The sequence below is a fragment of the Brassica rapa genome, chromosome A03, assembly GCF_000309985.2.
Source record: "Brassica rapa cultivar Chiifu-401-42 chromosome A03, CAAS_Brap_v3.01, whole genome shotgun sequence".
In the NCBI taxonomy this organism is placed as follows: domain Eukaryota; kingdom Viridiplantae; phylum Streptophyta; class Magnoliopsida; order Brassicales; family Brassicaceae; genus Brassica; species Brassica rapa.
This window is the reverse complement of record NC_024797.2, coordinates 5917065-5938487: the sequence shown is the minus strand read 5'-3', so window position 1 is coordinate 5938487 and position 21423 is coordinate 5917065. Positions and strand designations below refer to the sequence as shown.

At 35.2% G+C, this 21423-nt stretch overlaps 4 protein-coding genes across 4 annotated transcripts; 3 read left to right on the top strand and 1 right to left on the bottom strand.

The window, feature by feature from the left end:
- The first annotated feature begins 568 nt into the window (after positions 1–568).
- LOC103857007 (dihydrolipoyllysine-residue succinyltransferase component of 2-oxoglutarate dehydrogenase complex 1, mitochondrial) lies at positions 569–4052 on the top strand. Its single transcript, XM_009134156.3, has 15 exons — positions 569–758; positions 980–1051; positions 1142–1216; positions 1403–1457; positions 1572–1590; positions 1692–1759; positions 2039–2113; positions 2207–2262; positions 2347–2391; positions 2475–2735; positions 2807–2901; positions 2984–3074; positions 3161–3271; positions 3354–3548; positions 3638–4052. The coding sequence occupies exons 2-15, from the start codon at positions 992–994 to the stop codon at positions 3827–3829; spliced, it is 1398 nt and encodes a 465-aa protein (XP_009132404.2). The 5' UTR covers positions 569–758; positions 980–991; the 3' UTR covers positions 3830–4052.
- LOC103857216 (mitogen-activated protein kinase kinase kinase 18-like) lies at positions 3878–16469 on the bottom strand. The gene is made up of 2 exons (XM_033287707.1): positions 16087–16469; positions 3878–15399 (listed from the first exon to the last, which is right to left on the bottom strand). The coding sequence occupies exon 2, from the start codon at positions 8501–8503 to the stop codon at positions 7148–7150; it is 1356 nt and encodes a 451-aa protein (XP_033143598.1). The 5' UTR covers positions 8504–15399; positions 16087–16469; the 3' UTR covers positions 3878–7147.
- Positions 16470–16494: 25 nt separating this feature from the next.
- LOC103857005 (stigma-specific STIG1-like protein 2) lies at positions 16495–17279 on the top strand. Its single transcript, XM_009134155.3, has one exon. It carries the CDS (start codon positions 16544–16546, stop codon positions 17030–17032), a length of 489 nt encoding a protein of 162 aa, XP_009132403.1. The 5' UTR covers positions 16495–16543; the 3' UTR covers positions 17033–17279.
- Positions 17280–17531: 252 nt separating this feature from the next.
- Positions 17532–20955, top strand: LOC103857004 (stigma-specific STIG1-like protein 2). Its single transcript, XM_033287710.1, has one exon. It carries the CDS (start codon positions 19962–19964, stop codon positions 20436–20438), a length of 477 nt encoding a protein of 158 aa, XP_033143601.1. The 5' UTR covers positions 17532–19961; the 3' UTR covers positions 20439–20955.
- The last annotated feature ends 468 nt before the right edge of the window (positions 20956–21423 follow it).

Sequence of the window (21423 nt, the reverse complement as noted above, 5' to 3'; positions counted from 1 at the left end):
TTTGTGTTTGAAAGAAAGTTCCTATTGGAATAAAAATCTGTCTTGGGAAGCTTCTGAACGTGTGGCTAGTCTTGGGAAGCAGGTCAGACCTGCTCTATTTGACCTGACATGTTCCACAGCAGACTGAAACTTCTTCCGGTCCACAAAATTTGACATGCATAATCTCAGCAGACAAAAAATACTGCATCCACACCCATTCTATTTGTGAGACATGCCCGTTATATAAATTATAACTAAAAAGGATTAATATAAATCATATAAGAGTAAATTATACATCCATATTTTATGAATAAAAGTTTAATTAATATATGGTAGATAATATTTATATTTATAAACCTTTTAAAAAAAAATTCTGAAATTTTGAGTATCTACCTTGCTCAAGCCTCATGGACAGGCTTTCAGTTAATCAAACGGCGGCGTTTTAAAGCTTCCACGTGTGAATAAGCAATTGGTTTAGGTGATATGAGTTTTGGGCCCATTTTAGTTACTGAAACGGGGCGTTTTTCAAGCTTTCACTCTGTTCACACTGCACATTTACTGCTCCAATATATTTGATTTTACGTGAATATATTCATTTGGTCAGAAAAAGGAAGCTTCGACACGTGTAAGAATCCTGTGAAGTTGCCATATTCTAGCGACTTGCTCAAAAGCTCAGAAAAGTCATACGCTTTTCCCCACTCATCTCTCTCCTTCGATCAATCAATTCTGCAACCCTAAACTTTCTCATTCGGCGCTTAAGCTTATCGCTGGGCTCTTTGGTAAGAATCCAACCTCTTTCGCCTCCAGTTCGCGTTTCATTTTTACTTTTGTGTGTTTGCGTTAAAGTACGAATCTAATCAAATTTGGTCACGATTGGTTTCTGATTTGGAGAAAGTATTGTCTTAGGATTAAACAAGTTTCCCATTTCGTTTCTTGATTTGTCTGTTTGTGCGATTATTACAATAAAATCTCTCACCGCACAACTAATTGATTATTACAGAGATTTGGTACGATGATGCTGCGTGCTGTCATAAGGAGAGCTTCGAGTAGAGTCTCTTCTGCTTCTTCTTTGGTTAGTCTTCCTTTTTTTTTTTTATCAAGATCCGTGCCATATTTTGTGATTAGATCATTTCAGAAATATGATACTTCTTCTCTCTTTCAGGGATTTGGAAAATCACTGCAATCATCTCGCGTTGCAGCGTCTACTCAAAGCTTTCACTCTGTTTCATCAACAGATGTAATGTTTCTTATCCAGATTGTCTTGTTATTATTACATATCATTTGATTTTAGCTCTCTCTATACATGTGAACATCATCCTCTTAGGAGGTTTCTTAAACCAGTTGTAGATTTGTGATCCTTTGTGTGTCTTCTTCCATGGACAAGCTATTTTATTTTTTTAAAGTGTTGTTTGTATTGTAACAGACTCTGGTGCCTCGTGGAAGCCATGCTCGTAGCTTCCATCATCGTTCTTGTCCAGGTTTTTCTTTTTTTTTTTTATCACAGAACCTTTTGTTATTGTGATTATGTATTATTTTATTTTGGTTCTTTTAGTTGACAATTGTTCTCGTATTTGTGTTTCTTTGTTCTGCAGGGTGTCCAGACTGCTCCAGGTTAGGAAGAACCTCAGTTTTTTTTTTCTTCATGGATATAATCAGAATCTCTTACATTTCTTGTACTTTCAGCCTTACCAATATTATATTGATGTGTGTAGGACTGTTTCCAGCAGCTTCCGAGGCACAACCCTGCAAAGATGGGTCAGGCCTTTTTCATCTGATAGTGGTATGGTTGGTTTCTCTAGCTGAGATATTTTTATTGTTTCTCTTGCTTTTGAATTTGAACCCACACACAATAGCTTTGCTAAGTGACCCGTTAGAACTACATTATCAGTGTTTGTATAGATGATACATCTCAGCTCAGCTAACCGACAATATTCATTTTATTTTGGTTCCGATTTTTATGAAATGTGTGGCTCAGTTTGGGGTTTTTTGGGTCTATGCTATTGCTGTAACATGTATTTCTAGGATTTTTGACGCACTTTCTTGTATATTGTGATTGAAGGGGATGTTGTTGAAGCTGTTGTGCCTCACATGGGTGAATCAATCACCGATGGAACCCTCGCCAGCTTTCTCAAGAGTATGCTTCTCTTTGCAGTGTCATCTTCTTGTTTCTTTCCGTGCATGTAGCATATGTATCTAATATTTCTATTGTTGGTACTTCTTCTTGCAGAACCTGGTGACAGAGTAGAGGCTGATGAGGCTATTGCACAAATTGAAACCGACAAGGTATCAAAACAATTACTTGCCTTACTATCTGTAGATTTTTTTTCTTTTTCTAATACTTCTCTTTGATTCATCTCTGTGCTTCAGGTGACAATAGATATTGCTAGCCCAGCAAGTGGTGTGATCCAAGAGGTAGAATATTTGTATCATTTACTGTTCCCGTGGTTCTTCTCCTGTGTCTTCCTATGCCTAATTTCTTTTATCCTTTTATTTAGTTTCTTGTCAAGGAAGGAGATACTGTAGAACCAGGAAACAAGGTAGCTATCATTTCAACGTCTGCGGATGCCGTCTCTCATGTTGCTCCCTCAGAAAAGACAGCAGAGAAACTTGCTGCCAAGCCTTCTCCTCCTCCTGCTGAGGAGCCCAAAGTTGAAAGTACTAAAGTTGCGGAGAAGCCCAAGGCACCATCACCTCCACCGCCGACTAAACAGTCAGCTAAAGAGCCGCAGCTTCCTCCTAAGGATAGGGAAAGACGGGTATGCAAACTCTGTCATTTAGATATCTGTTCCTTTTCCCTGTGAGACCAAAGCTAATTACAACATTGCAGGTTCCTATGACAAGACTTCGCAAGCGTGTGGCAACTAGGTTGAAAGACTCCCAAAACACTTTTGCCTTGCTTACAACTTTCAATGAAGTTGACATGTGAGTTAACCAATGTTCATATCTCTCTTATCATTATTCAAACTTTTAGTTTTCACAAACTTATGTTTCCTTTCTCATTTAGGACTAATCTGATGAAGCTCCGGTCTCAATACAAGGATGCATTCTTTGAGAAGCACGGAGTGAAGTTGGGGCTTATGTCTGGGTTCATCAAAGTACGCTTGAAAAGTTTCTTCCTGAACTAATTGACTTATCAAAACTCCACAGACAAAGTAACCTTCATCAACTGTTTTTGTTTCAGGCTGCTGTTAGTGCCCTCCAGCACCAACCAGTGGTAAATGCAGTTATCGATGGAGATGACATCATTTACAGAGACTACGTAGATATCAGTATTGCCGTTGGTACCTCTAAGGTCTGTGTCCGCTCTTAGATCGAATTATATAATACCATCTTTAAGGTTTTGGAGTGATTGATTCTTTTGTTTCTATGTCCAGGGTCTTGTGGTTCCAGTCATCAGAGGTGCTGACCAGATGAACTTTGCTGACATTGAGAAAACGATAAACTCTCTAGCCAAGAAGGCTAATGAAGGAACCATATCAATCGACGAGATGGCTGGAGGATCATTCACTGTATCTAACGGTGGTGTCTATGGAAGTCTCATAAGCACTCCTATCATCAACCCTCCTCAGGTTCGGTTTGATCCTCTCGCCATACTTGAAACCGAACAAAGAAACGGTTCTTTTGTTCCCTTTACTAACGCAAAAATGTCATTGTGTAGTCTGCTATACTTGGAATGCATTCAATCGTGCAACGACCAATGGTTGTGGGAGGAATTGTTGTACCGAGGCCGATGATGTATGTGGCGCTGACGTATGATCATAGGCTGATTGATGGGAGAGAGGCTGTGTATTTCTTGCGCCGTATTAAGGATGTTGTGGAAGATCCTCAGAGGCTTCTTCTCGACATATGATGACAGAAAGATTCTGGGAAGACAGATGAGATCACAAGTCTCTTGGTCTTTGTTTCCTTTACAGATTTGCTATCTGAGGAAAAAAAAAACTGAACTACTTTTTCGAGTTTCTACTGGGCTGGGAAAGCCTCGGTGTATTGAGTTTATTTATTTTATATACAGTTTGAACAAAATGTTACAATTTTGACTAAAATAATGACATTGATTTTTATTGGGATTTTCACTTCCATAGAGATTTTTTTTTGTCAGCTACCCGTATCACTAGATCAAGTTATAATCAAACTGAAATATATTTTTCAAAAAACATATCTGTGTCTGATCTGTATGGAAGAAAAGAACGCTACACATGATTATGTATGTTGCCCATAATAATCTTTTCATCTCAGCTTGTAATGTCGAGAGGCTTCGGTTACATGCATTTGATCTTTAAGACTTCACTCTATATCATTAACATTGTCATCATCGATCCATAGAGATTCTTTATTAAGTGGTGCAAAATTCACGATATGTTTTTTGGACGTTAAGTATATTGATTGGGGATGAATCGGCTTTGATCATCAATTAATTTTGAATTTAACATTCGTCTGTCGCTTACGCTTTCTTTACAGTATCGGAACTTAAGTCTCATATATATGAATGATCACCTGAAGGCAACCGAGCTTAGAAATAATCGTCAGCATTCTTTTATTTTTTTGAGGCATTAATACTCAGCATTCTTGAAACCGATCTAGACGCTCAAGTATTTTTGTGTCTATGATAAATTCAAAGAGACAATATAGATCAAATCATCTAGTTATCAGTGCTACCACTTGAATTTAGGACGTTTACATAACTCATTTGGCTACTCGGAATGGTCCTCTTCACCAGACTTGCATCATAAGCCATTACTATTAAGATATTAAGATATTTCGTTAAACCAAACACACTTGTACCAATAACGGTTCGTTGGAGTCTTGCGTGTGAGCCAATGAGGTAGCATATTGATACATATAAGTTAAATATAGCAACACAAGAAAGAAAACTTGCCTTTCTCTTTTGGAAGTATTAACTTATGTTCATATAATAATAATATGCAAAGAAAAAGGTAATCGAGTTGTTGAAATGGATAAGGCTCTATAAGCCCATGCAATCCTAGTGGAATACATGAAAATGAGCAATAGTATTTTACTATTTTTAGATTAAAGATGGCTAAAGATGAGTTATGGTGTAGTGAGTGTGTGCCAACGAGAACACTTCCACCTTTTTCTAAAGTCAACCTTTTTAATTATATATATGTCATTTACAATGACTCCAAATTGTTCTGAAAAAAACTATTGGTGTCTTCTGTAATATAGAGATTTTTCAATGAATTTGAGAAAGTAAGAAGTCATGAACATTAGGGGATATATATGCCTTTCGTTGAATGTGTTTGCAACTGTAAATATGTATCTGCCCAAAGGCCAAAGCTTCAAGGAAACGGTGAAAGTTAAAAGTGTTTCTATGATTAAGCAACTGATGATACTCTCTTCAAATTCGAATCAGATACATTGGATCAAATCTAACCTAATCATGAATCCTATAGTAACTCTACAACGGTGATGTGAATATCGTGTTGAAAAGAAAACTAATCATATAAATTTAACAATACGTTGATAAAATTACATACAAATCCAGCTAGCTTAACCAATATGAAATAGTAGCAATTACAATATCATTTGGTCAGTTGGGCGAATTATGGCAATATGTAACTTATCAACGTTATCATTGATGTTAAAAAAAAAAGGTATACCGTATACGTAACTTATCATTCATAAGCTTGTTTGATTACTTGTGTGATACTGATAGTTAATAAGTAATTGTTACCAAACCTTTTTACAATAAAACGTTTTATATGGTTTTTCTTGACTTCGATGCATGAGATCATTTTGTCATCGACATAGAGTCATCCTTTCATCACCACCTCACCATCAACCTTTTGGACATTAAGTGGGATACTTAGACCTACTTTTCTTTAGGCATCGAAATTCGAATGTGTGACTACTTTTCAGTTCTATCTTTTGATTTAAAAATCAAGATAGCAAAATGTTTTCTGTCAAAACAGACTTACATCTAGGCATCCACATTTTTTAAGCAATATATTTTAAATCAGATTAACAATGTTGAATTAATAGTTTTCAGTTAGTCAATACATTATTATAATTACTGAAAATATTGGTTTAAAAACTGTGTAAACCTTATTTAACTAAAAGACAAGTTATGAAACAACAAATTGCTTTTTCGAACTTATAAATTAAATCAGAAAAAGCTGACTTTAGACGACTTTGGTTGTTTTGATCTTTTAACAAATGAAAGGCATCGCATATATAGAGGACCGAAATTAAAGTCAACCTGAATGAACCTGGTCAAGAAATACCAGACTTTGATTAGTGTGTACTGTGTAGAAAGTAAACGCCAACTTTGGTTAGAGACCCCAGAAAAGTCTTATGCTTTCGCATTTGAATGGAACTCCGTTGTGGTTTTGGTAAACACAAAAATAATATTAAAATACTATGAAAATAATAGATAAATGTTAGACCAACTAAAATAATTTGACTTAGCATAAAGTCCAATTCATTATGAAGAGTGGTTTCCGTACTTAAATTCCTCACCAGAAGGCAGAAACATATCAACCCGACGACGACTTTCCCCTGTGTTATACCACCACCAGTAACCACTTACCATCACCTAACCTTTCAAAACTTAAAAATCTCAAAAGATTACAAGTACGGTAAATTATCATATAATTATTTCTATAAACCTTAGAAGTTATACACATACTAATTACTGGGAGCTTCCAAATTGTCTAGTACCTTTACATCTATTTACTTCTATTTTTAAGTTAACAGAGAATACCTATATCTTTATCATTTATTTTTACTTCTTAGAACAATTTGTACATCTGAACATAATCAAAGGTTAACTGCATCATGTGCTCGTCCATTTTGTAACTCGCTATTATAGTTGTTAATATATAGGTTAACTGCATCATCTGCTCCTTCATTTTTAACAACTATTTGGTCTCTGTCCAGAAAATCAAAACTATACCCACCAACATAATGTTAATTTCTAAACACAAACCGTAATGTTTAGTAGTATGAAATCATCTTGTAGTTGCATTTCTAAAATTATAATCTACTTGGCTATGTAAAGAGAGCTCAATGTGAAACCAAATCATGCAACAAATGAGTAGTCAATAAGCGATGACAAGTCATAAGTGTTCGCCTATGTTTTTTTTGGGCAATCTCGCCTATGTTCTAAACACATATACAGAACATTTTTACTATCTACAAAATTGCAAGTCTAGCTTTCGGTGTAACTATCAAATGGTATCGATTTAGATATGCTAACTTGTATAATCATTGTAATGTGATTAAAGAAATGATTCTTAGTATTATCATCAACAAATGTTTCATCCTTGTGTACAAAACCATCTTCAAGATGATCATAATAAAGAATTATATTATCCTCATGAAAGAGGTCATTAGAGTAAAAATAAAAAATGTTGTTCTCAGTAGAAGAATATTCCAAGAACAAGCTGTCTTCTTGATCCAAGATCCAATCCTCAAATCCTCCCACTTCTTCTTCCTCCGATGACGTTGCTTCAACGCAATCCACATCTTCGTTATCGTCTTCATTACTTTTCTCTATCTCTCCGTTGCCTCTAACTTCAATCCAACCATCCTCCGCCGTAGTTTCGCCGGGATTCTCATCTCCGACGAGTTTCTTGATTCGGTCAGTCGCTGAAGACTCCCATAAACTCGAAGAGTCCGCTTGAATGAACCGACTTCTCGAGGTTTCACATGAATTCCAGAAACCTTGATCCAACACAGTACTAGGAGAATAATTCTTCAGACAAGAACCAAACTGAGTTTGAGATTGGTCTTCTTCCTCCAAAAACGGATGTTGAAGCAACTCTTCAGCCGTCCATCTCTGTTTCGGATCTCTTACCAGACACTTCCTCAAAAAGTCTTTCCCTTTCTCCGACAAAACCTCCGGAACCTCCGGCGACTCTCCGGTGAACCCAATCTTGTAAATCGCGGCAACGACGTCGTTTAGCTCCGGCCAAGGACTCGAACCCGTAGCCATCTCTATCACCACACACCCCAAAGCCCACACATCAGCCGGAAACCCCTGCTCTTCACCACGCGCCACCTCCGGCGACATAAACGCCGGTGTACCGGAAAACTCCAAACTCCCGTTTCCCGCCATTTTTGCGCAGCCCAAATCGGCGATCTTCGCTGTTTCCTCTCCGATCATAACATTATCGCTCTTCAAATCGCAGTGAACGATCCCTCGACCGTGAAGATACATTAACCCCTTAAGAATCTGTCGCGTGTAGAATCTAATCTCCGGCTCCGGCAACTTCCCGCCCGAGTTCTTGATCAAATCGTGAATACTCCCGCCGGGAACGTATTCCATCAAGAGGTTATACATCAGTTTGTTGTTCTCCGTCGTTGTATTGGAACCAATGTAGTTTACTACGTAAGGAGAGTTCAAACTAGACAAGATCGTTTGTTCTCTCTGCAAAACCGCCGATGAAGAAAGCTCTGTGGATTTGACGGCGAAGAATTCACCGGAGTTTGTGATTGCTAGTGAGACGGTGGCGGTTGAGCCCCGGCCTATGATTGGTCCTCTTATCCAGTTTTGTTCCTCCATTAGAGCAGAGCAAGAAAAAACAGAGGTGATGGATAGAGAAGGAAACTTGTAGAGAGAGAGAGAGAGAGAGAGAGAGAGAGAGAGAGAGAGAGAGAGAGAGAGAGGTTTTAAATGTTTAAGCAAAGAGTTATGATGTGATTGTTTATATATACACACTCACACAAAACAACACAACTCATGTATGGTATTCGTATGTATGTGTGAATGTATATGACTTTGGCATGGGGTTTTAGTTGGTGTCTTAATTCAAAGTCTGAACAGCGATTAATTACTTTCTTTTAGTTTTTATTCTTCCAATTATTAAGCACCAAAACTTTACCTTATCTTCCACTTTTTAATTTTAGATTATTACTATCTTAGATCTGATACCGCCGTTTAAGTTGGAGTTCAATATGAGATTATGTTAAAAAAGGAATAAAATATGACTTGATCATTGGTAATTAGTTCTCCCATCAAGGAACCATGACTTCATCATGTTCTTGAATATATTAGCAAACATTAGATAACAAAGATCCAAATCACGTTCCATTTACGTTGGTCTTTTTGAAGAAATTTTAAACTGTTTTGGTTGGTAGAATGGCACATAATTCAAGCACAAAAGTACAAAACGAAAAGAAAAATTGAAATGGATAATTGCCCATCACAGTTTCAATAAGTTATTATCCATCAGATACACCATTAAATATAAACTTTTTAATGTTGTAAATTTTGTGATAAGAAATTGATGATTGATAAATTTGGTATATATGGTACTGGGAAAAGTAACAAAAACCCAAAAAGATAACATATCCATATTTTAGATACGTGATGTATGCATTGCATATAAGATCAAGTGAGTTATGACATTTGTTTGCTAAATGGATTATATACTTTAAATTTGTATCTTTAGGAAGTAATCTTTTAGTAAATTCAAACAACATTTATTAAATTAGTTTAAAATATTCATTAATGGGGGATTCATGAAATATATATAATCTCTTTCCATAATCATGTATTTTATAGTGAGAAATAATGCTCTAGCTGTTTGATCATATCATATATTCATATATGTCTGTCATTTTATACATGGTGATAGTGTGACAACACATCCCGCTTATTCGGAATTCGGCTCACAGTCCTGTATGGAACTGAACCCTAACCCTTCCATTATAAATTCTCTTTGATTCTATAATTAGGTTGTTGGTGTGCTTAGCGTCCCTCGAACCCAAGACCTTATCCTTTAACAATACTCCTTCAAGATGAATTGTTACCAACACTTCTCCTAATGCATACGCTATCATATATCCAAATCATGATTATATTAAATCACTAGTACCATTGTTCTGCTCGCCTTTTAACATATAACAAACCAGCCAACCCCCTGTAACATTTCAAAATTATAGTGGACCCTATAACTTTCTTATTACCAACATAGATTATACACACATTTTTACCAAGAAAGCGTATATTATACATATATACGTTGTGGCATTTTATTTACTAATTACTACTCCCTCCATTTTTAAATAAGTGTTATTTTGATATTTTTCATATAAATTAAAAAATAATTAAATGTATTTAAATTGTTATTAGTTACATCTATTTGACCAATAGTATTTGATATAAGTAAAATTATTTATAAAATCAATTCAGTTTGCAGTTAATTTTCAGTTGAAAATAAATATTATTTGCTTTAAAAATTTAAAGTCACTTTTTGTGTAACAAGAGAAAATACAGAATGACAGTTATTATGAAAAAAAATGGAGTATTTCTCAACATTTTGTGTGGCGGAGGCTATTTGGGGAAGAAAACGTGGCAGGAAAGTATTGGCTGATGACAGCTTTGACGGCATGACGCCAGAGTGGACGGCGCCGTGATTTTGATCCACCAATAAGGCTAAAACAAATGCGCAGCGAAGCCCTAATTATTTTAGACAACAAGAAGTTAAAGATGCGGCCACGTGGCGAAAGCGCAAGCTAATTGCGGGATTAGCGTGGAAATTAGTCTACTGTTGAGAAAAGTAAAAAGGCTCAAGTCAGAGTTCATTTGCTGGGGCGTTTATTCATTACTCAAATTGAGTTCAATTAATTTGTTCTGCAACTTTTTTGATGTACAATAAAATAGTTTTTGTAGCTATATATATTCTTCAATTTTAAAACAATTTACAAAACCAGTTATCATTCCTTGCAATTTTGATTGGTTTAATTTATTATATAATTTCTTAATTTAAAATTTTATTTCGAATTTATCACAATTATGACTACATTTATTCTGATTAGCTGCATCAAACGTTCCGATGTAATTCATTTAAAAGAAATGATTTAATTGCTGCTGTAAAGTTTAAATGGCGGTAATAACGGTGTGAAAGCACTGAAATGCGAATATGCAGCTGTATCATATGAAATGTCTTTAATTGGAATGCAAGCTGGGGGTTATGTAAGAAGATTCTATAAGGAAAAAGGTTTTAAAAGAAAGAAGAAGGTGTTGGAAAAATTTATTCGCATCTCCACTTTGCTTAGAGAATACAGTTGGATTCAGATCGTTTGTTATCCTCTTTTTATTTATTTAACCATCTACAAGATTGAAATTAAATATTGGAATTAGCTAGATCTTGATTAATAATTGCAAACTTTGTTTTTTGGCTTTAGGGGAATGGACGGCTAAAACAAACGCGGCTTCATACATGTGATTGGGATCTAAAGAAAGCGTGAAGTGAAAAAGTGAGAAGTAAGAAAGCGCTTTGTCAAAAAAAAAAAAAAAAGTGAGAAGTAAAATCACGCTGTGTTTTTTTTTGTAGCGTTATTAGCAAGGTTTCCTCAAGAGATGTTCTTTTGTTTTATACTCTTTATACATATTCTGCTAATTTTCACGTCTATTGTTAGTTTGGTGCATGTTTTTTCCGTTGCAATTTTCTTGGAAACCTAAAAGTAGGACTTTAGTAATACTAATACTACGTCAACATCAACTTTATAATTTCACTTTAAGAGTTTGAATATCAAAACAAACGATTATTGCTAACGAGATATTTTAGTCATCTTTTTCCTTTTGATCGATTTGAAGGAAAACTCTTAATTCAAAGATTCTTTAGCACTCATTAGAAGTTGAGAACTATGCAAAGAGTGGACACTGTATTTTATGTAAAAAAATATAGAAAAGCAGAAAAGATAGTCTACAATTGAAAGAAAAAAATCCAACAAGGCACCAACCAATGAAACTTAAGAGTTAAAAAAAAACAATTATAAAAGAGATTCGAACCCAAAAGGGAGGTTTGCCTTTTCAATCGAGAAGAAGGGCTAACTAAGTAAAGCTCCTGTCCAATAAGGGTAACCTTCAAGTAATGCCACTATGACAATGACACAACCAATTATAAATAAAATATAAATTTCTTTTTGTAGAGTTTCTTTCTTACGTCAACAAAAGTGACAAACTCACTCTTAACTTCATCCCGACTCCCAAGCATCTCAAGAGACAGTCCTTTACACAATGGCATCGGCTTTTATGTATGATCTTTTATGCTTCTAGATGCTCATCGACCATTTTACAACAAAAGACCCTATCGACATTGTCAACTCGATCATAGTAGATACAAAAAACATAGTCAATGAATTAAAAAGAAACTTAACATTGCACGTATTTTGGCTCTTAGTTCATCAGAAACTTGACTTGGTTTTTGCGGGTACTGTATGTTATCTTCAGGAGCAGATATCTGATTGTACTTGTCCCGTGCATGTCTGTCCTTGGAAGAGCGTAGTGTCTTTTGCGTATGCTTATCATGCCGTTTTCTACTTTAATCCTTCTTCTCAGTCTTTGAGCTACCTTCTCTTTCTTTGGCAGCATTAGAACCTTATCCAACAATCCTCGAGTCTCAAAGGTTCAACGGGTAAGCTTATGGTTCATCATGTTGTGCTGCTTGGGCACCGCGTTTTAACATGGCCACAAACATTTTGTACGTTTCAATCGTTCTGCCTTCAACTTCTGGGATAAGATCTCAACACGACAATTGTATATACGTGAAATACAAACACTGATTAGAAATCGTAACCTAAATTCCGATTGGTTGCTTTCAGACTCATAGTGTCAATGGAATTCAGTTTACACTAAAGAACCAATGTTTTTGTAGCCTAGTGGTAGTGTAAAGGGGTATAACCAAAGTGTTAGTAGCCTAGTAGTAGTGCAAGAGGATTGGTTCCCTTATGCCTCGGGTTCAAACTACCTTTGGAACGGAAGGTTATTCTTTGAATCAGAATATCTAAAGGTTGACTCTGGGTTTGGGGGAAAATTACAGGCCTAAGGTTCAAAACTCCTACTGTTAGCAAAAATGTATATAAGCTCTTTTACTCAACAGGGGGGCAGTTGCCCCCAGTAAAATCTATAATGAATTGAAATACAGTAGGTATGTCAACTATAGCTTAGTTGGTTAAAACCCTTATATTGCCTCCACTGGATCAGCGTTCGAACCCATTTTCTCGCTTGTATTTTTGTTTTTCTTATTTTTCCTTAACTTTTCTAATATTTTTTTGGCCACGTCTTATGTTTCCGTATTTCCTATGTTCTTTTTTGTTCCTCATTTCTTTCATCCCAAAACTTTTGTTTGAAGTTTTTTTGAATCTTAGTATTTTGTTTTTCCTTTATGCTAGTGAAGGCTTTCTTTTCTTCATTTAGTTCTTTGTATCCTTTTTTCTTATTTTCCTTTACTTTTCTGAGTTCTTTTTGTGGCCAAGTGTTATGTTACATTATTTTCCTCATGTTCTATTTTTTGTTCCTCATTTCTTTTCATTCAAAAATTTTTGTTTGAAAATATTTTGAATTCCATTTTTCCCATTCGGTTAGTGAAGTCTTTTCGTTCTTCATTAGTTTTAGTTATATTATTTTGTTATTATATTTTCTTCTAAATTTTCCTTTTATTGAAAAATAAAAAATAGATATTTGTAATATTATTAAATAAAAATATTTATTAATAATTAATTTTGCATCTACTCAAATATTTTGTAGATCCGCCGCTTCTTAGATGTCTATCGATACCCCGTTGAAAAGAACGAGCTTGTCCTCAAACTCAGCGTTTGTAAATTGTTGCACTAATTAACTCATGCGAACCCATTTATCCTCATGAACAGGTAATCCCAACCAATGTACCAAAACCTCCAACGGCCCTCCTTATCATAACAAACTCATCATCTCAAGACAACACCACCAGTAACGGGTTGACAATGTCATCTTTCTTAACAGTGGTTTCAATTGGAAGACATGTAAAACCGGGTGAATACGAGAGTCTGGAGGTAACTATAATCGACGTGCCGCATTCTCAATTTTTTTGAGCGCCAAAAGGACAATAATTGCGAGCCAAGAGTTTTTGGCACAATCTTAGTGATAGACGATTGATGATACGACTTCAAATTCAGAAAACAGAGTCTCGAACCACGAATTACGAATCTTGTATTGTACCAGAACTCTGTCCACCAAATGAACTGAAATCATTTCGCAAATGAGAAGAAGTGAAACACCACAAATACTCTATTTGGATATTTTGTGATTATTTGATTGTAATGAAATTTAACTATTATTAATTCAATAAATTTAACTATTTTTGAAATTTACAGTATATTATTATTAAATAATAAAAAATTATAAGAAGCATAAAAAATATTTTTGTAAGACACTTTTTTCTAAAGGAAAAAATGACGTAGAAGATAGAAAGATCAAATAACTGGTTCGGTTCTTCCATGTGGTCCATGAAGGATAGTGGTGTTACTTGGATGGAGTTTGGAAAGATATGGAAACTTTCAGGCCGTGAATGATGAATTTGTAGTAAAGAATGAGTAGACAAAACAATGATGAGAGTTATGAATTTACACCGTAACCTTTCACTCTTACATTCAGAATTCAAAGATATGGGCCACAGAATGCATATAAGACACTACAACAGTAACAGTTAGATGTGGTGGTCGGAACAAATTGTTAATATTGTTGACAAAAAAAATGAAATGGTTTAAGAAGGTTTTTCAAAATCTGGTTTCAGAAATGTTAATATGATATATACGTATAAAAGAATGTGGAGCTTCGTGTAAACCTATAATCAGACATTCTCCAATTTGGCTTTTATACCCACCTAAATTATACGTTAGTCAACACGAATGGTTACCGAGACTTTCGACAGATACGGTAAACACATGTGCAATCCCGAAAAGGCAAAAAAAAAAAAACAATATTCGAGCTGAAATCATCTAGAACGTATTGCTCTTCTTCGTAATTGCCCGAACTAAGGCAAGTTAGTAATATGAAATCTCTTGTTTGAACAGCCTACCTACATTACACATTGTTTTCACGAGTTTGAGTATCATATATTTTGTAACATATACCTACAGCTAGTAATTATTAATTAGTGTATTTAACACTATCAATCATTATATATTAAATTATCAATGTAAAGGAAGTTTGTGCATGGCTTATTAGTTAATGCAACAGAAAGATTACAATCGATCCTCTTTTAAAAAAAGTGTAGTATTATTATTATATTTTCATTTCAGTTGATTATTATATAATACACTTAATGCATGCGCATAATTGATAAGTCAAGAAGTAATATGAAATCTCTTGGTTGAACAGCCTATCTACATCACAGTTGTTTTCACGAGTTTCAGTATCAGATACTACTTTACAACATATACCACAAGCAATACTTCAAACTATTAATCAATAGACATTACATTATTATGTAAAGGAAATTTGCGCGTGGCTTAATAGTTAATGCAACAGAAAGATATCAATCGATCAATCTTTTTCTGGATAAGAGTTTCACTATTTTATTTTCATTTCAGTTTATTACTATGCTTAATTGCTTATGCACCTAATACATGCACATAATACAAAACACGAAAGTATTAAACTCGTATGGAACCTAATAGACTTAGAACGGTAACCTATGTTGCACCGGGACGGATACGGAAACAGATACGGGGACGGGAAACGGCTAAATTTAAAATTCATGGACACGGGGACGGCATGGAAACGTCTATAACACACACACATATATATATATATATATATATATATATATATATATATATATATGTGTGTTCATAAATATAAAATCCAATAAATATAAAACCAGATAATAAGTTGAGAAGCATGAAACTTGAAAAAGCATATACAAACTTGAAACAACACACATACCTAACTATGATTATAGGAAAACATGAAACAACACACATACGTAAATAAGCTATGATTCGCAGGATAAGCAATGATCTAAATACACACATGAAAGTTGAAACAACACACCTACGTAAATAAGCTATGATCTAATACACACATGAAAGTTGAAACAACACACCTACGTAAATAAGCTATGATCTAATACACACATGAAAGACATAAAAAAGTAAATAACTAATCTTCTAGAAAATGATACTGAGTTTACACGAGAAACGTTTCGGAAACGTTTCCATAATCTAAACTTCACCGTCTCCAAAAACCTTTGCCGTCCCCACCTCTCTGAAACGTTTCGGAAACGTCCCCATGCCGTCCCCACACTGTCCCCGTCCGGGAAACGCACTGGTACGGGAGACGTCAAGGAAATGCCGTCCCCGTGCTTCATAGACGGTAACACGTTTTGAGTTTGATTAACCTGTTATGCGAAACTATATCACATTGTTCTGGACATTTATGCGGATATTGGTGCTTACTGTTAATTTACATACCCAGAACAATATATATCCGTACACTACTCTTCTTCTAAGAATTAGAGTCTAAACCCATCCATAGACCTGACATTCACCGTGAATCATAAAAAGAAAACAAATAAGGGAATCACCCCCCTCCCCTCCCCTCCTGAAAATAGTCCATGCATCCATATTCACGCGTCAACTCCTCAACGTAAGCAAATTAAATAAGTAAATTAAAATAAAATAATAAAACACATTTCTTCTTTCGGATACAACTATAAATTAAGCCCTAAGTGATCCCTCTCTTCAACCTCACAACACATTTTCTCTCCCAGCTCTCCCTCATTCCAAAACTCTTCTCTCTTCAAGTTACCAAACCGAATCATTCATCAAGAGAAAAATGGCACAATTCATGAAGCTACTCGTGACAATTGCATTAACATTCGCAATTACAACCGCCATCATCACCACAACAACTACCAGAACAAACCCCAGAACGGAAACATTTGCTCTCAAAGACCCTCTCAAGGACCTTACACCCCCAGGAGCGAATAAGATCAGACCGAGTAGGTTCTTGGCCCAAAGATATGACGAGGGTCAAAGACCTAAAGCCCGTAACTCAAATGCAGCTGGCCGTTGCAACAAAGATTCAGAGATCTGCAGTAGCACCGCAGCAAACTCTACAATGACTTGTTGCAACAAAAAGTGTATAGATTTATCAACAGACAGACAAAACTGCGGTGCGTGTAAGAAGATATGCAAGTACGGGGAAATATGCTGTGGCGGTCAGTGCGTTAGCTGGAGATACGATCCTCGCCATTGCGGTAAGTGTAACAATCGTTGCAAACCATTCGCGTCATGCTACGCCGGTCTTTGTGAGTACGCGTGATGATTCAATCATTCATTGACGTCATGCCAGCGTTTCACATCATGGTATATATAAAAATATCATTTTCTACTTTTAATGTCTACGAATAAAATGGAACATCTTCGATTCCAGTACCACTGCTGTTTTTAGTAAGTTAATTATATATGAGTGTGAAAAAGAGTGCATTATATTCACTCTAAATAATATCGTCAATAATGTTTTTTTAAGTATATATACAAAATAAAATAAGAAAATCTCTTTTCCCTTAGCCCGAAACCTTACAAGGTAGATTTTCTCAATGATCTAATGACATACTAAAAACATATCAGAGAAATTTCGGATTAGTTGTAAATTCTCTTCATAGTATACCTTAGTGCGAGCTTGGAGGAGTATTTGGCGTTGCTGACTAAGCTTCTCTTCATATATAGTATACCTTATAGAGATGCCAACCTCGTCTGTCTCCAGCATAAGTTTTTTACTCTCCCTGATTCTGTCGCTTGATCAGTCAAGCCTCTCCATTGACATTGCCAATCTATTAAAGAAAGACCAAAAGAAAGAAGAGATCGTTGAGAGATACAGTACAAATTTGTGATATATATATTCTAGGAAAATGTAGAACATATTTAGGAAATATATGGATGCAGTTATGGTATATATTCTATATTTTCGTGTTTTTTTAAAACGGAATAACTGAAATAGGCATAATGTATAATATAGGCAAAGACAATGAATAATGGATGAAAAATTTATTGTTCCCTACGCATATCTTTAGGTAACCGTTAGAGTAAGTTATAACATAGAACCAAAACAAAGTATACCGTAGAGTTAAAGTTAATTCATATTCAACTCAATAGTCAATAGTATACCAACAAGTTCTGATCAGGATAAAGACAAACAAAATATAGTTTGAGTAGAATGTATAAGAAAGTGTTAATTACGTATTCTTCACACCGAAGATTAAAGTTAAACACATTGATTTCATTTTCTAAACTGGTTAGACCACCATAATAAGTATTCTAAGTTTAGGTACATAACTACTTTATATATGGCATCAATACTTATGTGTCTAATAATTTTCATATTTTGTATTTTAAATATTTGAAATCTATTTTTGCCATTAATAAAAAAGAAAACTTGTCCAAAATGACTAAAAGGTTAAAAAGTCCTAATGGGCAATTAGAAGTTGAATATGTCCCATGTAGTTTTGATTAAACTGATCGACAAGCTGGTCAGAAACCGCATCTCAAGCTTAAGAACGATGGAAGATAAAAAGTATACAAAGGCTATGGTGATATGGTTCTCCTTTCTGTGATCTATTTTTCTTTTTGGATTCTAAATTTAAATCTTATTTTCTAAAAACACTCAGCTAAAGCTAAAGTCACAGTCGTCATTGTACAATTGTTTTTTTGAATAAATTAAATTTTTTTTTTTTTAAAGAAGTTGAATATGTTTCATTTTGCCAATTCAGCCTATTATTTTATTTTCATTTCAGTTGTTACTATATTATGCACCAAATAGTTTCATTATTGTATTTTAATTTCAGAATATGACTATACTATACACGTAATACATGCAGACAATACATAAATTAAAGTAAAATAATGAACCCCCGAGAAATTAATCAATCCACATTTCACGCGTCGACTCCCCGAGATAGGCTTGGACATTCGGGTCTTTGAATTGGGGCATTGCGGATCCGAATTCTTCGGATCTAAAAGTTTAGGGCCCGATAGGATAATTTAAAATTCTCGGTTCGGGATCAGTTATGGTGTTTTCGGGTTCGGATCGGGTCAGGTCTTAGATAATTAGACCTAATAAGGTAATTAGAGTTTTTCTATTGGGGTTCGGTTAGGTTACGGATCGGGTTCGGTTCGGGTCATGTCGGATGCAACCCAAAAAAATACCTAAAACACAGAGAAAATATCTGAAATCATGAGAAATTTTATTTAAACTCTGATCCAAGGATATGAAAAATATTCAAAATTTTATCTGATTATCTAAATTATATTTTAAGAATCTCAATTTTTATCCAAAACCCAAAATCATACCCAAAAACTAAAATTTGAAACTTAAAAATACCCATAATACCAAAAATAAACTGAAACACCTATATATACTAGAAATTTTGGATTTTCGGATACTCCACTCGAGTCTTGGGTTCGGGTCGGGTCCAAGACCCGCGGGTCCTTTACAATAAAATTCAATAGGATAAAAAGATCAGATCGGTTTCGAATCGGAATAGGATTTTTCGGGTCGGATCCTCATGTCCGGATAAAATACTCATGCCTACCTCGAAGTAAGCAAATTAAATAAGCATGTGCATGTATATGCGCATAATATAGTTATCAACTAAAATATAAATAAAAACACATTTACAACTATAAATGAAACCCCAAGTCCACCTTCTCTTCAATATCTCACAACACATTCGGTCGTGGATATGTTTATAAAGCCTTGAAAACCATTATTAAGGTAGATGAATTTGCGCGTGGCTTAATATTTAAAAGTTTCATTGTTTTATTTTCATTTTAGTTTATTACTAGTATACTATGCACCAAATATGTGCACATAATACAGAAATGAAACTAAAATAATGAAACTCCCCTTCCCGGGAAAAAAATCCATCCTCATTTCACGCGTCAACTCCTCAACTTAAGCAATTAGATAAGTTTGTGCGTGTACATGCGCATAATATAGTAATCAAGTTTATGAAAACAAAATTATGGAATACATTTCGGTTTTCGAATACAACTATAAAACCTAATTCCACTCTCTCTTAAATTTCTCACAACACATTTTCTCCCCCTCTCTCTCCTTCCAAATCTATATATTCTCTCTCTAAATTCACGTTTACAAGAAAAGAAGGAAACAAAGGAAGAAATAAGAATTATCTCTCTATTTCTCTAGCGCTAATTAAGTTACCAAACACACTCACACATCAAAGAGAAAAATGGCACAACTCATGAAGCTACTCGTGACAATTGCACTAACATTCGCAATTACAACCGCCATCATCACCACAAGAACTACCAGAACCAACCCGAAGACCGAAACATTTGCTGTCAAAGACCTTAGATCCCCAGGAACGGTTAAGATCAAACCGGGTAGGTTCTTGGCCCAAAAAGACGAAGGGGGTCAAGGACCTAAAGCCCGTAACCCAAGTGCAACTAACCGTTGCAACAAAGATTCAGAGATCTGCCGCAGCACCGAAGCAAACCCTAGAATGGCTTGTTGCAACAACAAGTGTATGGATTTATTAACCGACAAGAAAAACTGTGGTGCGTGTAATAAAAAATGCAAGTACACGGAAACATGTTGTGGCGGTCAGTGCGCTAACTTGAATTACAATAAACGCCATTGCGGTGAGTGTTACCATCGTTGTCTACCAGGCGGGTACTGTATCTACGGTCTTTGTAACTACGCGTGATGACGCAATCATTCATTCACGTCATGCCAACGCTTCACATCATGGATATATAACAAAAAAGATCATTTTTACTTTGTTGTCTAAGAATAAAATGGAACTTCCTCGTTTTGAGTATCGCTGCTGTTTTCAATAAGTTTAATTGTTTAAGAGCGTCTAGTGTACCCTCCAGATAATATCATGAATAATGTTTTTGTAAGTATAAATACTTAAATTTAAATAATAAAGTATCTTTTCTCTTAAGCCATCTCGAGACCTTACAGATAATATACATCGCAGTTATATGATTTGTAAAAATAATAGGCGACAAAAATATAAGAAAAATACTTATAACAGTATATGTATCTTAATATTTAGAGCTCGCCATGTTTCTCAGAAGAAATGGTTTCACCAAGGGCTTTCTAAATTATCATTAGCATCAATAAAGCTTAATGGGTTTTTTGCAACTTTGTTCAAATTAATTTTTTTTATCTCTGAACGATAAAAAAGTTACGCAAGTAACAAAATACAATCAAATGGAAACAAAAGAAACCCAGTACTATGGATTGTGAATTAATGTACCTAGTTAACGCCCAAAGTTGGATCTTAAGCAATTGTACTCACTTGTGCTGCTAATAGCTTAAACCCCCTGGCCTAACGCGAAGCTCAAAGAGTCTCCTAGCTTTGTCGCCGTTGTGAGTATTCCTTCACGATCTCTTTCACCGGACTGCTCGCCTCTGTTTCCTCCAGGTCTCTCTCTCTCTGGCCTCTTTTATACCTCATTCACGTTATGCAACTCTCTTTGAGGTGAGGTGATTGATCTAGTTAGATTTTAATTCCTGATTTTTTTTTTTTTAAGATTCCTAGTTGCAAAGGAGGGTGAGTGGTTTTAGAGCTTTCAAATCTCAAGTGCCTATTGAATGGAGCCAGAGCTTGTACATAACCCTTAGTGAGAGGTCTGCCTGGAACCAGGAAGCTTCACAGGACACAGGCGAACACTTGAGGCTAT